At 38.6% G+C, this 20290-nt stretch overlaps 1 protein-coding gene across 2 annotated transcripts in view; it reads left to right on the top strand.

Moving 5' to 3' along the window:
• RORB (RAR related orphan receptor B) overlaps positions 1-20290 on the top strand; it is a 195679-nt gene that overhangs the window by 148428 nt on the left and 26961 nt on the right. For both annotated transcript variants that reach the window (XM_053656583.1, XM_037140343.2), the window contains exons 4-6: positions 764-1153; positions 17571-17692; positions 18642-18774. In XM_053656583.1, coding sequence (XP_053512558.1) covers positions 764-1153; positions 17571-17692; positions 18642-18774 — 645 coding nt within the window. The remainder of the gene's footprint in view (positions 1-763; positions 1154-17570; positions 17693-18641; positions 18775-20290) is intronic.

Genomic DNA, 20290 nt, shown 5'->3' with positions numbered 1-20290 from the left:
AAGATGAAGCTCTGTAAGTTAAGAAACAATTCATTCAAATGGAAGAATCCTCATAGTACTCTATGACCACTTACAGAGCCTCTTCCTCCTTTCTCCTCCAAATGGCTAAGGATTTTGCCCGAGGAGATGGGCAATAAAACTTAGGGGTGGCAGAATGGAGAGGAGGAGTTACCTGCTGCCCATTGAATATACAAAATTGCTATTTTCCAAAGATCATTTTCATTTGATCCCAAAAGCCAACTGAAGGCAAATGGTGTGGTTTACTTAAAATTGTGTTTATCACCCTGCCCCACACCCTTTTTCTTACCCAACACACTACTTAGAAAATACTGAAATAATGGGGCCCTCTCCAACAATCTAGTGATCCTAATGTTTAGGAGGGGAAGCTAAAAAATGAATTTTGATTGACATTTTAATAAGAGGAACTATTTGGCAGTTTGGGGGATTTTTTATGATTTTTTTCCCACAAGTTAAAAAAGAACAAGGAAATACTCTTTCTAACTTCATGGCCACAAGAAATACTCTCAGGAACTTCCTCCTAGCTTAGATTTCATTCTCACCATGCACGAAAACCAGTTCAGATGCCTATGAGTATAAACTTTTCCCAAATGCAGAGTGTAAAATGACTGAGCTCTTGGGCTACAGTGCTAGGAGTTTGTGCATTTGTTGTTGAGGGGACAACCATCCATGACACCTTGGACTTGAGATGGTTAATGAGAATGATAACCTCAAGTGCTGTTTTCTGCTTTTCTCTGTGACCCAGCTGTGAAGTTCGGGAGGATGTCCAAGAAGCAAAGGGACAGCCTGTATGCGGAGGTGCAGAAGCACCAGCAGCGGCTGCAGGAGCAGCGGCAGCAGCAGAGCGGGGAGGCAGAAGCCCTGGCTAGGGTGTACAGCAGCAGCCTCAGCAACCTGAACAACGAGGCCGGCAGCACTTACGCCAACGGACACGTCATCGACCTGCCCAAGTCCGAGGGTTACTACAACGTGGATTCCAGCCAGCCTTCCCCTGATCAGTCAGGACTGGACATGACTGGAATCAAACAGATAAAGCAAGAACCCATCTATGACCTCACCTCCGTACCCAACTTGTTTACCTATAGCTCTTTCAACAACGGGCAGTTAGCACCAGGGATAACGATGACTGAAATCGGTAAGTGGCAGTCTCCTCCCAGCTCAATTTTGGAAATTCTGCTTTGAAGCTGCCTTCGTCCTATTTCGTATGGTCATTATCTTAGGTCTGTGTTGAATTACTTGTATTCATGCCTTCTAGTGAAAAAAAAAAACCTGATTGACTTTAAAATATATTCTAATAAATGTCATTGTTCCCCGGCCCCATAAAAGTTTGTCTCAAGCAAAGGAGAAAGAAATTATAGATAGAAAGATGCTATCTATAAAGAGCAGATGCTATCTGTTAAATTTGGGTTCATCACTGAAAGAAGAAGGTTATTGATATAAACAGGAAATTTTTAGCCAGGATTCAAAGTGGTGGTATTTAATGTGAAATAACTAAGGAATATAGAAATAATATATAAGAATTGAATGAACGAGACTCCAACTCTCCCTCTCAGATAACTGGGGACAAACTGTAAGCAAATGATACCTCAGCTTCCTTCTTAGTAAAGTCAGAGGGGCAGACCAGAAGACCTCTAAGCCTTTGGTAAATCTGAATTGGAGAATTCTACATGGGAATACAGTCTGAGGTGTTGGGAAGGAAAGGGTGTAGTCTGGAATGGTGCAGAATGTAAGAGCAACAAATAAACTCATAAGACTAGTCACAGGCATGACTCCATCAGCAACCCAATCCTTTTTCTGTCATGATGGCCTTGAAGACCATTAAGGAGTGGTCTTCAAGATGCCCTGTCGTAGGATGCTGACCTGTTGCAAATGTGCTTTACCCTGTGAAACTCGGGAGCCTATTAAATGTTTAACCTGTTGATTTCATTAACTTATTGCCATAAAAATATTGACGTAGAGTTGCATGTTAGTAGTAGCCTAGAAGAGCTAAACAAACAATGACTGTGTCAGGCTCTGTTGCAGTGGGCAGTGTACTGGAGAAAGCGATGCAGAGCTCGGGACCTTGGCGGCTCCTCACAGCCCACCCTGTTCAGTGGCAGAGCAACAGTGTTTAAGAGCCAGGCCACCTGAGTTCAAACCCGACTTTGTGCCTTATTATTTGAGATGGAGCATGTTCCTAAATCCCAGTTTACTCATATATTTCTTGATTGCTCATCTTTAAAAAGAGAAAAGTATTGGTTCATGCAGCACGTGGTTGTTGTAAGAATTAAATGAGTTAATACTTGAAAATCAAGAGCAGCGTTTGGAACTCAGCCAGTGCCCAGCAGCTCGTGGCTGATACTGTTTGTATACCACGTGCTCAGGCACCTTCTCTGTCTGCTTTGTGAGTAGGACCCTGAAGCCTACGAGAGTTTTAAATAAAGTTCATGTGAACACTTAGTGAAGTACATGCCAAATGTCTCCTGGCTACTTTCACCATCTGGTTGAGGAAGAAGCAATGTTACACAGTTAGAAAACCTGAAATGTTATTTCTCTCTTTTAGCAATTTAGGATGTGAGGGTGAGTAGAGAAGTTGTTGACAAAATATCTGAAACAACATTGACATCTGAGAGACGTAGGAACCTGAACATCAGCTATAGCACAAAAATATGTACAATTATTGCTATCCTTAACTGTGCCTTTTAAATACATCACAGGCACTTCACATACATTGAATTCTCAAGAGCATCTTATAAGTGAAACTATTATTCCCATTTTATAGATGGGGAAATAGAGGCTTGGAGATGTCTTATGGCCTTCCCAAGGTCCTTTGATTACTAAGTGATAGAGCCAGGCTCCACCCCAGGCAGTCTGATTCCAGAGTCCTTTTGATTATCCATTATTCTGCTACCTGCTGTGGGTTTAAAATCCACAGACTACATTGTCAACCAATAGGGACATTCCTTATAAGTGAAGTCACTTAATCTTTCCCAGAGAACATGTTACAAAAAAGAAGAAATCAGAATAATTTTTCACTTTTGTCCTACTTGATACCTAAGTGCAAAAGACTGCTATTGGTTTGGAAAATATGTTTAAAACCTAACTTAATAAAACACAACTCTTTGTCAATCTTCTGCTCCATACCCCCAAAATAAGATATGGTATTATAAGAATTCTAATTCTAAGAATTAGGTGTTATAATTAGGTGTTATAATTATGATTAGGTGTTATAAGGTATTATAAGAATTCAAAAATCAGTTTTTTATAATTTAGAACCACTAAGAAGTATGGGGGAAAATACAGTCAAAGCCATCAGTCTGGTAACCTTAGGCAAGTCACTCTTTCTCTCTGGCCTTCAGTCTATTCATCTCTGAACCGATGACTTTGAATTTGACTATTTCAAAATTCATCCAGATTTCCTGTGCAGTGATAAAATAAACTAACCTAAAATGGGTCAGTAACCCAAAATGAACTAACGTATATAATTCTTAATTTTTTCAAGTTACCATTAATCTTTAGAATATCTCCAGATAGTCCCTAAACTTTGGAAACTTCTTCCATCAGACATCTCAGGATGCTATGAGATTATCCTGCTAGAGCTCCTGTATTTAGCATTTTCTTAAAACTAAGTATTGACTGAGTTCACATTTTGTTGAAACAGTAGTGCCATCTAGTGGACACAACTTCTGTGGGTGTCAAATGTAGGTACCTATGACAAGCCACAATAATGGGACAAGCTGTTCTTTCCTGCACCATCTAAGAACTTGCCACTCGTTTCACTAGAACACTAAGTCCATCACAGAACCACTGGGTGAGAAGGTGTCAGAGGCACAGCATCGGTGGTTAAGAACTCTGGTTCTGGAGTCCGACTGCCCGAGTTCAAAACCTGGTGGGCCTTCTCTCTTTAAGCAATTTACCTAACCTTTGAGTTTGAGTTGTAAACCTGGGACCATAATAGTCCCTACCTGAGTGTGTTGATCAAATAATTTAATATTTGCAAGTTCTTAAGACAACATCTGTCATGCATAAGCCTCATTATTATTAATATAATTGGTATTACAATGTTATCAATTTCATTGTCACTTAATAACATTACTACTTATTATGGGCCATATAATTATCCTTCATTGATCACCTATGTTATTTTGATCAATGTCCTATATTTAACTCTCACAACAATCTTATTATGCCTGTTATATAAGTATATATATATATAGAGAGAGAGAGATAGATATAGATATAGATATCTGCAGATTGAAAAATTGAGGCTCAGAAGTTACAAAATTTGTAAAAAGCAAAGTAAGCCCAGGTTGGAATAGCCTCAGAACCCGTCCTATTAACCATCATGCTATCTTTTTTCCCATCAGCACAGGGAGCCCCATGAGCTCATTGGCATTCCCACCACAAAACGCATTCGGTGTTTGTGGCCCGCCTGATGCCCTCCTAGGTGCTACAGAGAGGCTACAGTGCGAGCTTGCTGCCCTTCTGACTTGACTTCGTTAATGAGCGTCTGCGCTAACCTAGCTGGTGGCAAGCTGTAACAGAGAGAACATGTGCAGACAGACTGCAAAATCTGAGTTTAGCACCTTCTTCATTGGGTGAATTCAAGGCTACATCACACTAAGGAATTTTTTAACATCACTCTTGGCTACTAAAAGGCCTGATCTGCTCCCTCTGGTTTCTGAAAGAACAATGAAATGTATACAATCAGGTCATTATTCTGGTATTGCATCATCTTAAAAGGAGGGGTTTTTTTTAATCAGTTTTGGATTAGTTCATGAAATTATGGTCCTACAATTTGGAACCTTTTGATAAATACATGTTTAAGAACCATAAAACAGTTATGCAAGTAACAGCATGAAGACCCCCCCCAAAGTCAGTTACATGAATGTTATCAGAGTCAAGAATATTCCCCTAGAAAAACCAAACTTGTCTTTTTAAAAGTGCACCAAAGAAACCACAGACTTTCTAGGTTATGAACCTGGTAATAATACTTTCCGCGTGGAGAAAAATGTGGGAAGACTTTTCATGTATGCTGGCCAATTTGAGCCTCACACCAGTGCCTTCGGGTAGGCAGTGAAGAAGTCATCCAACTGCACAATGAAGAAATGAACATTTATTTTGAGGAAATGAAGGTTCAGAAACAGGGAAGCGATTTTCCTAGACCACAGAGTTAGCTAAGTGGGGGAGCCTAAATTCTAACGTGGTGTCCCTCTACTGTCTTAGACTGCCAAGCCTTCTTTCAGAAGCATATTTTTGAGATATGCCATGCACTCAAGGCATGCAGACCATGGTTCCTGACCTCACGATGTAGGACCCAGACGTGAAAATAGATAATTGCAACTCAGTGTTGTAATAATATAAGTCCTGAGCATGATGGTATCATATACTCTCCTGGAGGTGAGGAAGACAGGGACTATTGCTAACTCTGAGCCACATCTCTTATGAGGGATAATTTTTCCCCATAGTTTTGGAAATAGAAAACAAACAGAAAAATATGAAGTATATCAAGAATTATATCTTTGGGTTTCTCAAAATCCCATAGGAGAAAAAGACATGAAATAAAAGAAGGGCAAAAGTAAGCTTCAAATTAATATTGAGGCAGCAGCAGTAACTGGGTTTAACTGGAATTTTCCTTCAAGATGGCAGGGTGGACGTGTTCTACCTCTGGCAAGAAAACTTTACAATTGTTAGTGGCAGGGAGAGGAGTCTGGTTAAAGGATACCTGGCAAACACGCAGGGAAGGAAAATGGAAGCTCATGGTTTTGCTCCCCCACGATGGCCCTCAGATGGGTTGGGAGATTCTGCAGGACTAATACTCTTAATAAAAGCTCATTTATGCTCAGAGATGATTGACACTGCATGTGAGAGGTATCAGGCAAGACAATTCCAACTGCCAAACAACATGCTTTTTAAAACAGAGAAAAAAAATCTATTAAATTGGCTGCGATGCTAAAAAGATAAATTGCCTTTTACACACATCACCTGAGTTTGCTGTTCTAGTTTAATTTTTCTCTCCAGGTAAAGACAATGAAATATAAATTAATTGATCTCTCCTATCTTAAAAATAGATTTACTTTCATATTCCTTTTGTGCTCTATTTATGGATCCTGGAATTTTTAGCAAAATAGAAATTAAAAAATTCACCTGTCACAGGAGCTGAGTATTAGATAGTTACAGGGGATTACGAGAGTGAATTAGCCTAGAAGTGATCTATTCCCTATAGTGTACTACTTTATTTTATCAAGTCTGTATAGAAACACGAAGATATGACTAATCCTGTTTTATTTGGGGGAATTCTACAGAAGTTGGTGGTATTTTAATTGTTACCTATTAAGAACCCCAAGTAGGTGCTGTGGTCTTAAGTTAGCACCTTTAATGACATGCTTCTACACGTAAGTATTTTATAACTGCTTTAATCTGTCTATGCATATTTATATGTATATTAGATATGTATATTATAGGTATGTATATTTATATGTACATTATATATGTGTAGTTAATATCTGTACATGTTAACTATCTATAGATATGTAACTATACATAATTAAGTCTTCATTCAGAAATGGCATAGAGAATAGCACTTAATTCTAGCTATGTACTTTCCATGTCCTTTGATTGTGTCTGCACCAAACATAGACAGGCATTTGATTCAGGAGCAACTGCCTAGATAGTCACTAAAATGTACCTGTGAGAAAAATCACTAAAGCAGTATGGGGAAGGGAAAATCCAGTGTCTCTAGTTCTTCCTTTCTTGCTTTGAGGGACAACATCTTGTGAACCACCATTGTCATCTACCACCTGCTCCCACCCTCAACCTGGCACAGGCCCTCTGCAGGCAGTTAGGAAAGTACATTGAAATGGAGAGTCCTGACTGCATACACAGCCAAACAAACTTGCTCCGAGTCAGTTCAGCTTTCCGGGGCTCAGTCTCTTCATCTAGAAAATAAGGTGGTTTAACTAAAGGACTTTGAAGGATTATTGTTCTGTCACCTCCTGACAGGAACTTTGACCATATGAACAAATATTCCCTTTGTTACAGCCACTTTCCAAGAAGAAGGATAAAGTTATGGAGTGGGTTTACAGGCAACTAGCCAATCTTGAAGGAGGCTGAAGCACTTGCCTGTGGCAGTAGCCAGTCATGCCTCCCTCCCGAGGTGAAGGACCACTTAAAGACTCCTTGGCATAGAATGACCCAGTCAATCATACAGTTAATAACCACAATCAAATCAGAATTGTGCACCAGCCTCCTCTTTCCAAACACCAACTTAAAAACAAACAAATAAATAAAGACAAGACATCTGGTTAAAGTTAGAATCAAGGACAATCAGAGGCAGCTCAAGGAGAGGGTGGTGGCCGATCCCAAAATTCCTCAAGTTCATGTACAATCAATGTAAAGAATGAGCTACTGTTCAGATATAGCTTCAGGAGACAGCCTTAGACACAGACCTACACAAGTCGCCTTAGTCCATGAAAAGGGATTTACTTGACTCCTCTGAAATTTTAACACTACCTTGTTCTTTGCCATCCATAGAATATCTCTCAAGAGGCTGCTTTTCCAGAATCCTGCTTTCTGTCTTAAGAAAGGAATTCCCCAAGTACAGGGACTAGGCTAATCAGCTTGAGTACAAGTCCGTGGCCATGAATTACTCTAGAGCATCCTGACACAAAGAACACTATGGTTCTTTGCTGGGGTCACTCAAATCCATATCTTTCTATGCATCCTTTAATAATCTCATGAAGACAGTCCAAAAATCACCTAGTAATATGTTGTAATAACCCCACTGTCATGCTCAGGCAGTGACTGCCCACAGCTAAAGTAAATAGCATAATGTAGACAAAAGCACCTTGTGGCCAGCGAGGCTCTAAACAAATATAAAGATGCAATGCACACACATATATGTTCAACTCAAGTACTTACACACAAATGTTTATAGTATTTGAATACATATTGGTCACCACATGTTTGTACCTCTGTTCACGCAGCTTTCCTAATGTGCTAGCATTGTCTAGATTAGGTAAATCCTCTAAATCACCTTTGTGTTTTGAGTTGAAATTGTGCAAAATTGATCTCCCTTAGTGGACTTCCTATAGAGATACTAGCTTGAGATTAATTTTTTTTACTCAGAAAACAGAACTTCATAAGAAGGTTCTAAAATCCAACTACCGCCCCCCAAGAAAAAGCTATTGAGAAGCTATTGGACAAGCAATTCCATTTTATACACTCAATTTTAAAAGCCATAGTAGGTATGAAATATTCTGCAGTAAGGAGGAAGAAGGAAAATTTCATGAGGTTCTGCCTGCAACTTATCAAGGGAGGGAATGTTTATACCTATAAAGTAGCTTCTGAAACAGTCCCTACTGTTGAACAGCACTTAAGTCAGTACAAGCTTTGACACTGGCTGTTTGGAAAAAGCTTTGAATCGCTTTTCCACTGATTGGGTGGACATGCTCTGCCTTAGCCTCAATGTCAAGCACCTATTTGGGGAAGTGCTGTCTAGGGTTAATATACCACATGGGTCCTGAGACACAGAAATGTCAACTGACAGTCAGGTTGCTGGAAGTCAACACTTTGGTGTTATTAGCACAGTATACAACCAATTTATCAGGCTCACTCTACCAACCAGTCCAGGATTTATGTGCTGTTCACAAAATTGGGGAAACCTATGGAAAATGTTCCCAACTAAAAAGACTTTTGGTCTTTTAATAAAAGACTTTTATTTTCTGTTAGGTTATAAAGTTTCCCTTGATAATATACCCTCGATACTGAGAAGGAAGAATTTACTCTTTAAATTTAAACTATATTTATCAGATCTATTATAGAACTGCTATTTGGTTTTCTAATAGGTTTATTCTAGAATAATTTTGTGCTAAAGTATTTAGAAAACACTTATTGTAAATTATTAGTCAATTAAATGTATTATTTAAGCAATCAAGTTATTTTTAATATTTTAGATTCAATGTTAGAAAATGTGAAATTGTCTCCAAATACTTTATCTGAATCAGTTCTTCCTAAAGGTCAGGGATACATTGACAAAAATTCCAAAGAGTGGGTAGAGTAGGGGAGGAATTGCTTGTGTTTAAATTAACACTCAATGCATATGTCAACAAAATCCAAATAGTAACAGTCAATCCCAATGATAGCCCTGAGCATTTTTTATAATTAGCTTTTCATCATCTGTGACCTACCAGCTGTGCTTCGGGTAGTGTGTGGAGGTGCATTTTTAAAAAGAGAATAGGGAAAGATTTTAAAGGGCTCTGGGTCATATTATTTTTGTTTGTTCTATCAAGACTCTTCAAGTGCTTTTAGGACTGTGAGCTGTGCTCTCAACCTCTGTAACTGGAAGACTTATCCCCAACAAGCCAAAATAGAGAGAAATTCCTGGGTAGACCCTCAGACTCAAGTTGCCATGCTTCACACAGCCCCTTAGAAAATGTCGCTGCTGCCAAATCCTTCTGTAGATGGAAAATTAAACCCAAAGAGACTAAGACTTTAAGATGTTAAGTGACTTCCCATAGGGCACAAAATAAAAGTCTGAAAAGGGGCGTGTTGTCTTCCTCCATCTCACAACTCACCATTTCTAGGACATTAAATGGGTTGATCTCTGCTGATTGTTCTGTGAAGGAGGTCTTTTACTATGAAAGTTAATTTTGAAATTTAATGTTTTCATAATAGATTCTTTCTCAACTTTCTTAGTAAGTTTGAAGAAAGAGAACTGTAATTTCCCAAAAATTAGACATGCACTATTTGAATAAAACAAAACATTTGTGATCCAAAACAGCTTTCCATTATTAAATGATTAAGAAGCACCATCTTAGTTCATTCGCTTTGCATCCTGTGATGTTTGTTCCTCTGCATATACTCTGCTCAAACACAATTGCTAGGTCAAGTCTCTCAGTTTTTCTTTTTGCTCTACTTTCTGCTTTCTCACCTTCTACTAAAAGGCTCTTAACTAAGCTTTCTAAAATTTGAGAAAATATTAACCCTTTTATTAACTTGTTCATCAGTCTTTGCCCAGATATTTTAACACGTTATTAATCTGAATTTTTCATTGTTTTTCTCTGTTTATATTTCATTGAACTGTGTTTATCATATTCATTATTTTGTATAATTAATAACATAATCTTATATTTTATTAATATATTTTATTGAAGAACTCTAAGAACATTTTGGGTCAGGTCTATATGAAGTAAAAAATAGTTATTCTCTGATACAATAGTTAGGAGTGGGTGAGAGGGACTGGAAGAGATTATTAGCTAAAGTACATATGTGCACATATGCAAAGCCCGTGGACTCGGACAAGAATGTGGTGATGGGTACGGGCACGTGGTGGTGGTGGTGTCCGGGGGGGCTTGGTGGAGGGGAGAATGGGGGGGGATCAGGGGATATCTGTAATAGTATCAAAAATAAAACCTAAAATGAATAAAATAACTATGAGAAAAAAAAGAATTTGTATGAAAAGGAAACCTGAAGCTACCCCAAATCATCGGTGAGAGAGTAATGAATCATTGGACCATGAAACTAAGCCTACAAATGAGTTATAGGTTCTTTTGACCCCAACTCTTTCTTAATAGAATTTGAGGAACTTAAATGCTAAAAGGCTACTTTCCTATTGAGGCTGAGGGTTACTAAGAGGTGACTGTTTTAAGCTTAAGTGTTACTGATGTTTTTATGCTGACAGCACAATTCTATTTTTACTACAAGAAAAAAAGAGTAAAATAATAATGACATCTAAATAGAGATTAGAAAAATCAGAAAGGTCTTGAAATTGACATTGTCCTCTCTGACATTGTCATCTATTCCTCCCTAACCAGTAGACTTGTTCTATTTAATGATAGAAAACTTATAAAACTAGTAGTCTATTGTCAAAAAGACAAAATGTACACTTGGTTAAATGTTTCACCTTTCAACCAATTGTTCTAATATATTACAGTTACTGCCTCAGAGCGTGGATTCTAAGGAATCTTGATATTCTGAAAACCTAATGTAGGCACTCAAAACTTGCCTTGAGCAAGTCCGTAGAGAGATCCTGGCATTAATTCAAAATGAATCCCCTAAGAATTCCACTTTCACACTAGTAGTATAAACTACACAGAGAATTGGGTGGTTCTCTAGATCCTTAAGGCAAGTGATAAATTAAAAATTCATTAATCATTTTGATTGAGGCTGAGATACAGTATTTTAAGAATACTTCCAAGTTTTAAAAAATCCCATGTGGGTAAAAATGAATAGGGGGTATATAGTTCACCAAGAAGAAACCATCATTTCTCATGAGAAAGAGAAAAAAAAAGGAGAAGGAGGAGAAAGGATTAGGAAGTTTGATGCAACCTCCTCTAATGCTATATATAGCTTAAGTCTCAGCTTTCTCACCTTGGTACTATCAGTGCTCTTGGTAATAACACTGAAAGCAGCAATTTTTAAAGATACACTCAACTTTCCTCGCTCTCAGGATGTGGGATTCTAATGAAATCACCTGGGCAATCCATGGCTGCCTGAGACACAGTAGCCTTTGGAGAGCACCATTTGCTGAAATGTCTAGTGAGAGCTAAAATAAGCCCCTTTGGTGGAAAAAAGTCGCTGAGTGGTTGAAATCAGAGCTGCAGAAGGTCACTTGCTATTTTAGTAGCTGCAAGCTGGTCCTCATTTTATAGCATTACAGTTATAAACAAGAAGTTGTCACCTTGCTTGTCAGTTTACTTGTATCTCACTGAAATAAGCAGATGTCAGTTCTTTTTCTACATGGAATTAGGTAATTTGGATGACTTGTTTCCAAACTTTGCTTTAGTATGTGGATCAATACATAAGAAAAGTTATTCTTCATACATTTCTTTAAGCACTACTTTATAATAGTATTTTTATGTTGTCTGATATGATTGATCTTTAAAACTCCATTTACCAGTGTGAACTTTATCATATACCATCTGTAAATGCCTTAAGGAGGATTTCATTCCTACTTATTTATTCAATAGATCACAATGAAGATTAATGAGGATGGGGGAGGAGTGTGGAAGTCCTTTACAGTTTTGGAGAATAGAGACCCAACGAACTTCCAGAACTATTTAGATACAGTCCATTTGGAAATGGAGGTAGGAAGTCAGTTTCAGCCTCAGGGCCTTATCATTTTTGCGCACCCTATTAACAATTACCATCAATTTTATTCCAGTTTTCCCGTCAAAAATTTACTTTCTTTTTTCTTATTGCCCACATTTTAACTGGATTTAAGATTATACTTCTAGAGAAGTGTGAAAATTTAACAATATGTAAACTGTTTTAAATCAAAAATTATAAAGCATCATGGGTATGTGAAGTATACCATAGGGAATATCATCAATAATATTATAATAACTATGTATGGTGTCAGGTGGGTGCTAGACATAACAGGGAGAACACTTTGTAAAGTATATAATTGTCTAACCACTATACTGTGTGCCTGAAACTAACACAAAGTAATACTAAAAACAGTTATAAAGCATATTGGCCTATATCAATTATTTTTAAATCTCTTTATTTTTATTGAGTCATTAATTGACAAAAAAGCTGTACATATTTAATGTATGCAATTCAATAAGATTGGTGATAAATATATACCCATGAAACTATCAGTACTATCTATGCCATAAATATACATCTATATCAATTATTTTAAGGATTTCTGGGATGATTCTTTTACTTGAATCCCGCATCTCATTTCTATCTCATAAAGAAAGTTACTTAATATTACCTGAAGTTACAAATTCTATTTAGTGGTAATAAGCCTTGGGTTCCAGGAAGGCTTCCTGCAAGAAAAGTATCAGGGTCCGAGTCTAAAAACAACACAGCAGTTTTATTTTTTAAAGTTGTATACATCCACATGTTATGAAATAGGAGAGAGAGAGTGAGAACAAGCTATTGTTCATGAAGTTAACAAATAGAAAATAAAATCATTGACTTAATATCAACTTATAATTACATACCCAGTTTTCCCTTGCCAGCATCAATATTTACATTTTTTCCTCATATCATGATTAAAAGAAGTGACTGGACTGAGCATATGAAAGTGGTTTCCTCATTCTTTGACATCATTTATTAACTCAAGCACCCACATACTCTTGGTGAGTTGGACAAAGCTCTGTCCCAGTGAACAAATATAGAATCTTAACTGCTAAGAACATGTTAATTGCATTTACTTTCCACTTAAATCTCTAGCCTCTCATCCCTGGTTTTAGGAAGAGCAGAGCGTAGGGTCTGTGAGCATCACCTGTGCAGGTGGTAGAATTTTCCATTAGTCAGTCATGTGGACCCATTATCCCATCAAAGGGCATGCTGACTCATTCAACATGTGCCTACTGCAGCCTGAGTTAAAGGATCTGGCAAAAACTGAGCTCTGAGAGCAACTGCAATCCAAGTCGGGAAACGGATGAAGGGAATGTGATTGCCCAGAAAGATTCCATATCCTCTGCTCTTTTACCTCAGTCTCTTTGTCTGGATTTTCTCATGTGGTTTGGTCCCTGGAGATGGTAGCGTTTACTATTACCTTTTCTATTTTTCCAAGCAAGGACTCTTGAAAGTTCCTTTGGCTCCCAGCAGGAACTTTGCATACTGTATTCATTGTCTCCCCTTTGTCCCTTTTTAAATCTTTCTCCCCTTTTCACAACTGCAGGCTCTCAGTTCAAGCAAACCCATCTTCTCGGTTGTGCATCTTTCTAATCAACAGAATGAGCGAGCCCTCAGGCCCTGCTTCCATGGGACCGGGTCTAGCTGTACCTTGTGGTTTACTGACCGGGGCTCTGAGAGGGTCAAGTCGGGTTTTTGCAGAACTCAGGGTTTTGCACGTAGCTCTGCACTGCGGACTCACTGAAGGTAGTGGACGGGGACTGACTGCTTCTGCAACTGTGTCTGAGCTTTCATGGGCATTTACAAGTCTATGTCAAAAAGAGATTTGCCTTTTATTTATCACCACAAGTGTATGGGAAATAGTTATATGGATTTAATGTTTGATTTTGAAGCCACTGTGAGTGCTTAGACTTTAAAATCGTTAGATGAAGCCCCAGTCTAACTTTCTAAAATCTTTTGGGAAATAAAGCAGAAAAAGGAAGGGAGGGAGGGAGAGAAGGAGGAAGGAAGGAAGGAAGGGCATTTTCAACACTATATTTAATAACTCAGCATTGTCTGAGCACCTATTGCTATATTGAGTGTTTTCTCTCTCTCCCCCTTCCCCCTCCCTCTCTCTCCCTCTCCCCCTTGCAGTTCCTGTGTATCCTCCTTTAGAACTGTCTTGAATACAGCCCTTCCACTTTATATCTGTCGTTCATACCTAATCCAGAACCTTCTCAGATCTTGCCTGAATTTTCACAACAGTTCAATGAATCTCACATACTCTCTAATGCCATCTGATCTTCACCATGACCAGGACCTCCTTTCTAAAACAAAAACTCAAGTGCTGGGTGGTGTGGCTCAGTGGTTGAGCACTGGCCTGTGAATCAAAGGGTCCCTGGTTTGATTCCCAGTCTAGGGCACATGCCTGGGTTGTGGACCACGTCCCCAGTGGAGGCCACGTGAGAGGCAACCACACATTGATGTTTCTCTCCCTCTCTTTCTCTCTCCCTCCCGCTCTCTAAAAAATAAAATAAAATCTTTTTTAAAAAACTGGCAAACTTAAAAGAAAGAAAACCAACTATGTCACTCTGCTGCTTCCACAAACTCCCAGTCGCCCAGGAGATAAAAACCCAGATTCCTTTCTCAGCTCTCAAGTCTCTCGTCGCAGTTTCCATCCCTGGCATTCTATCTCCTTATCCCTCTTGTGCATGCTGTGCCCCAAACACTACAGACTTCTTGCTGGAAAAGACAGACTCAATTTTGAAACACCATTTGCTATCTCTGTAAAAACGGGTCTAGAGTTATGTACTCTGAACCTCGTTGTTTTCCTCAACAAAGGGAAATTGGTTCTAAAAGGTAAGGGGCGTAAAGATATAAAATATAATGTTAGAAATTATCAAGCTTATAACTAGTGTTTCTATCTGTGCCTTTGGAATCATTCCCTCCACCTCAGGTTCATCTTGCTCTTTCCATGAGACAAACTCCTGCTCAGACCCAGGTCGTTCTGGCATCTTCTCCATGTTGTTTTCCAGATTGACTTTGACACTTTCTTCTGTGGGATCCCACAATAACTCAGCCCATTTATTACATCATGATACAATATGATATTATTGTAGTAAGATCCTGAAAAGACTTTTTAAAAATCTGCACCTTAACCTGGTTTGTAAGAGTTTCCCAAAATTCATTTGTTGAATGAACATGAAGGCACTGTGCAGCACTCTGCCGTCTACTACTTCTTGAAGAGCTCACAGTCTTGAAGGGCATGGAACGAACAGAATCCGCACAAACAACCACAGTGTGAGTCTGGCTAGAATAAGGGTTTAATTGGAGGGAGAATCAAAGTGTAATGGGAGCTGGCCCTTTTACCTAAGGACACAGAAGCGAGGAAGCCTTCACCAGGAATGCACATCTGGGCTGAGTCCTGAAGCAGGCATGTGGCGTTTACTTGTGATTTTGCTTAGCCTGCCCACTGCTTTATTATGCCCACTCCTCCTCACCCCCCAAAACCCTAAGCTTTGGTGGCAGAAGGCTAGAGAATTCTAAAATACTGTCCCACAGTTGCCAGGATGTGTCATAGAGGAATAGATAGTTTTTCATAATGCAATTTTGAGCAGCAATTGTACTTTTGCCTATAAACCCCAAAGCCTGTAAATTACTGACAAATCAGCATATCTTTTAAAATAAAAACAAACTATGCCAAGAAGATAAAGATTTGAAAACTACAGAGCTATAAAAATCTATGTTGTCATTATACACCTGCTGAGGAAGAGATTTGTGTTTTTGAGATTCCAAGTAACTAGACTGCCCAAGTGAAATTGAAAAATGATGAACCATGGCACACCGATCTACTTTAATATGATGTATACTGCAGTTATTTCCTTTTTTATAAGATAGGAGGATATTGAATAAAATTTTCAATATACAGTTTTTAAAGAAAGTATTTTGTAAGATAATAAACAATGAAACTCAAGAAATGCTCAATGCTGCATCCAGTAGAACATAACTATAATCATAAGTTAGCATTTGTAGCACTTTCTAATGCATCTACCACTTTATAATTCTGATTGAGAAACCAGTAAATATTGAAATATCATCCTTCAGTGCAACAGTGATCCCAAAATTAAATTTCTCTGCTTTGTTTCCCTAATGACAACCTATATAGAATGTCCTAATAATGGTAATTTATTTATTCAGTGTTTATAATGGGCTATATGAGATTTTTTATCGGGGGAGTTCATTAGAAGTTTAATAAGCTTACATTTTTTATTCTCTCCATCTCACTAAAACTCATTTTACACCACATATACCAGAAGCTTAGCAAGGTAAAAAGAAGTTCCCTAAGTATTGCTTTGAGTCATTTATCTTAGACAAATGAAAAATGGTTATTTAGGGGAAAAAACTGTCCTAAAATGGATTACATTTGAAATGATACAACCTGAAACAAGAAAAATTCCATTTCTGTGTAAGCCAGGACCAGTTATCAGGCCACGAGTCGTCCATGGTCATTCTGCTCGCACCCCACATGCAGAATCTCTGGGTACTTTGGTTCCCGAGACACTGCCGTGTTCATGGGTTCCAGTAGCAGGTGGGATTATGGGAGCACCTCCCACTAGCTCTGTCCCACTTCAGGGGCTGGCTTCATAGCAGGTGTTCAAGGAGAGCTCTTTTGTCTGGTTCCATTGCTTGAATTTCGAAGCTTCTGTCACAAAATCATCAGTATTTAAGATACAATACCAAATAAAATTCATTTGGGATACATGGCCCCAAAAGGCTGATTATGTTTATTACTACTTTTTATGAATATAATCATTTTCTCTTTTTTAACTCTTTTAAAGAAAAATGTCATCATGTAAAAAATTGGAAAGGAGAATAAAATGCCCCCTCGACCCAGCTTCAATAATTATTAACTCATGAATCCTATTATTTCATCTCTAACCCCTCTCCTGTTATTAATTATGTAAGATATCTACATGGATCCAAAGCCAAATCTACAAAAATAATGCCATCGGAGAAAGAAGTCTAGCTTCTGTCACTGCCCCTCTATTCTATTCCCCTTCCTCTACAGAAAACTATTTTTTAGATTTTTACTTAATTCTCCCTTTGTAAAAATATGAGCAAACCCATTTATATTTTAATTCTCTCCCCCAGAGGTAAACAATTTTCAAATAGTTTAAAATATTTGGACTTTAAATATTAAGATTGTTAGTAAAATTTTAGGCCAAAGGCAAGAGACATGGTAATTTGTATTTATTTTTAAAGTAACTAATTATCCGAACACTTTACAACCGGTAAGACCCAGGTGTGTGATCAGTCAGAGAAGGAAAAGGAAGTCAATTTTAGAAGACTGAAAATTGAAAAAAGGCAATAAAGAATTTGTCTCATGAATTGGAGTACCTCCAAAAGGCATTCCCAGAGTAAACGCATTAAGAGCAGGTTTCTTTGAGCAGAGTGGGATTTCATTCACAAACCCTCAGACTGATGGGTATTCTTTCCCATAGATCGAATTGCACAGAACATCATTAAGTCCCACTTGGAGACATGTCAATACACCATGGAGGAGCTCCACCAGCTGGCGTGGCAGACCCACACCTATGAAGAAATTAAAGCGTATCAAAGCAAGGTACTCTGAAAAACTACAGGAATGTGTTTCTGTGGCTTCTCGATTTCCGGTTTTCTCAGTCTCAAGTATTGACATTTGGGGCTGGACAATTCTTTGCTATAGGGACCGTCCTAGGATTTTTAGGAACTTTAGCAGCATCCCTGGTCTCTACCCGCTAGACACCAGTAATACCCCCTCACACATTATTATGACAATCAACATGTCCTTGGGATTAACACCCTAAGTTATAAGATCTATCAATAAATGAAATTTTTTAAACTATGTATCTGTGTCTAAAGATATGATTACAACACATATTGGAACAATTAAATCTTACCTCTTTTATATAAATAGACAAAAGCATAGTTATGGTCAATGAAAACCAGAATTAACTCAGTTGGATTTATGTTTCCCATTCCCAAGTAAATAACCCAAAGATCAAAACACATTTCTGGGATTCGATGTTACTTAAGAGAGCAATTTGATTTGATATCTTCTTTCTTGAAATTCATTTTATACCAAAAAACAACCTCTTTAAATTCTGAGAAAAGAGCACAAGATTAAAATATTACAAGTTTAGCAACCATCAGGTACACATGAAAATAACCTTGTAAAAGCCTGCAAATGAAATTGGTATTCCTCAGTGCAGGAGTTTGTTTATACAAAATGGACTAAGAGCTTGAGCTTATTTAGATGAGATGATGGAGGAAAAGGGGGAAAAAGAGTAAAGAAATTATAAATAACTGTTTTTACATGCTTTCCATTACTCCAGCCAGTTACTTTGATCAGTTTGTGCATCAAGGTTCAAACGGTTCAAAACAGTATCTTAGAAAATACTCCCCACCTCTTTTAAACAAATCAGGTGAATTTCCACCTTGGTCCCTAGGTAACAGGTGAGCACCAGTAGGGCAGCCCCAAGTACTTCAATGACTCTCCAATCCACGCACACTCTGTCTTTTCTCTCTTGAAGTCCAGGGAAGCACTGTGGCAGCAGTGTGCCATCCAGATCACTCACGCCATCCAATACGTGGTTGAGTTTGCAAAGCGGATAACAGGCTTCATGGAACTCTGTCAAAATGACCAGATTCTACTTCTGAAGTCAGGTAAGCAAGGAGAAGATTCATGGAGCGGGTCTATTTTAGACCAGGATATGACCGACCCTGGTCTTAGTGGTGGTTCTAGAAAATCCTCCTTCCAATATGTAGCTCATTTTTACCACCCACACTGGCAGCCAACTCCCAAAGGAAACGCTCAGCAATAAAAATGCCCTGATACTCATTCAGTTCCCCTTTGAAGTCAAACGCAATTTTGCTTATTGAAAGTGGAGCTATTATTTGCAAAGGTTGAGATACCCAGCTTGACAGGCAGTGCAAGTAATTAGCGTGTCGAGGTGGCTGAATTGCTGAGCTGGCTCTAAAATGTACTACTTGCCTTCTGTTGGGGAGGGTAAAAAAATCCACGCTAGCTGAGCTTTGCCTCCATGGTCATTTCCAATCATTTTAATGAGGATAGCCTGCAGCCAGAATACACCGGAAGAAATCACCGTGCTCTCACCTTTCCCTCCCCCTTCTCTCGCACATACTGTGACACATACACAATTAGGAAGTGGCTCAAGAAACTGCACGTGATTGACTTTGCAGATGCTTTTACCCAAACAGAAAAGAAAAGTTATTAGTCTCTCTTGGCCCCATTTGAAAATAGAAGATAAGAACCACCATGGTGTGTTTGTTAACCTTCATGGCTCTGGGCAATAATAATAATCATAATAATAAACTCATATCTATAATATCACACATAGGCATGTTATGTTTACCTACAACTTGCATTTAATCTTGTGTGTATTATTTCTATCTTATAGAAGAGGAAGTAAAGATTCAGAGAAGTGAAGGGCTGTGTTCAGTATCACAAAGCCAATATGTAGCAAAACTGGCATTTAAATTTGGGCCACATAGAATTCTAAGTTATTCTAATTTACTGCTGCTTCTTTACCAAATAATACAGGTGGGCGCAAGTCTTGACTTACACATGAATGTATCAGCTACTTATGGCTAGGTAAAAACATCCTCAAAACTTAATTCAAACAACAGTAATTATTTCTTTTGTTCCCAAAGTTGGAATGTGAGCCAAGCTCAGCAGGCATGGCTTGTCCTGCTCACCGAGGCAACTTGACCGGGGCAGGGGTGGTGAGAGGCAGGGGAGAAGACTCCACCTTAAAACTGGCTCAGTCCCATGGCTGGCAATTTGTGATATTTGACAGCCCAGAATTAAGCCAGGGTCCTGGGCTGGGTGCCTCCGTCCTTATTCTCCTGAGCCTCTCCACAGGCTGTTCGGAACTTCTCACACACAGGTACTAGGTTTCAAAAGCTAGCATTCCAAGAGTACAAGGCATTTATATGTCTTAGCTTCAGAAGACACACGGCGTTATTATTACTGGAGGTAGTCATGAAGGCCCAGCCTAGGTTCAAGGGTAGGAGACATGGACTCTACTTCTTGATGGGGGAGGGGTAAGGTTCTAGAAAAGCATGTGCAATGGAAAATATTTTTGTGACTCTCTTTGAAAAATAAAATCTGACTTCCAGTCAAGATGGCAGCAAATGTAAACACAGCTCACCTCCTGGC

The sequence above is a fragment of the Artibeus jamaicensis genome, unplaced genomic scaffold, assembly GCF_021234435.1.
Source record: "Artibeus jamaicensis isolate MK-2021 breed Jamaican fruit bat unplaced genomic scaffold, CSHL_Jam_final scaffold_1964, whole genome shotgun sequence".
Classification (NCBI taxonomy): Eukaryota; Metazoa; Chordata; class Mammalia; order Chiroptera; family Phyllostomidae; genus Artibeus; species Artibeus jamaicensis.
Note: the sequence above shows the minus strand (reverse complement) of the source record. Positions and strands in the feature narration are given on the sequence as shown.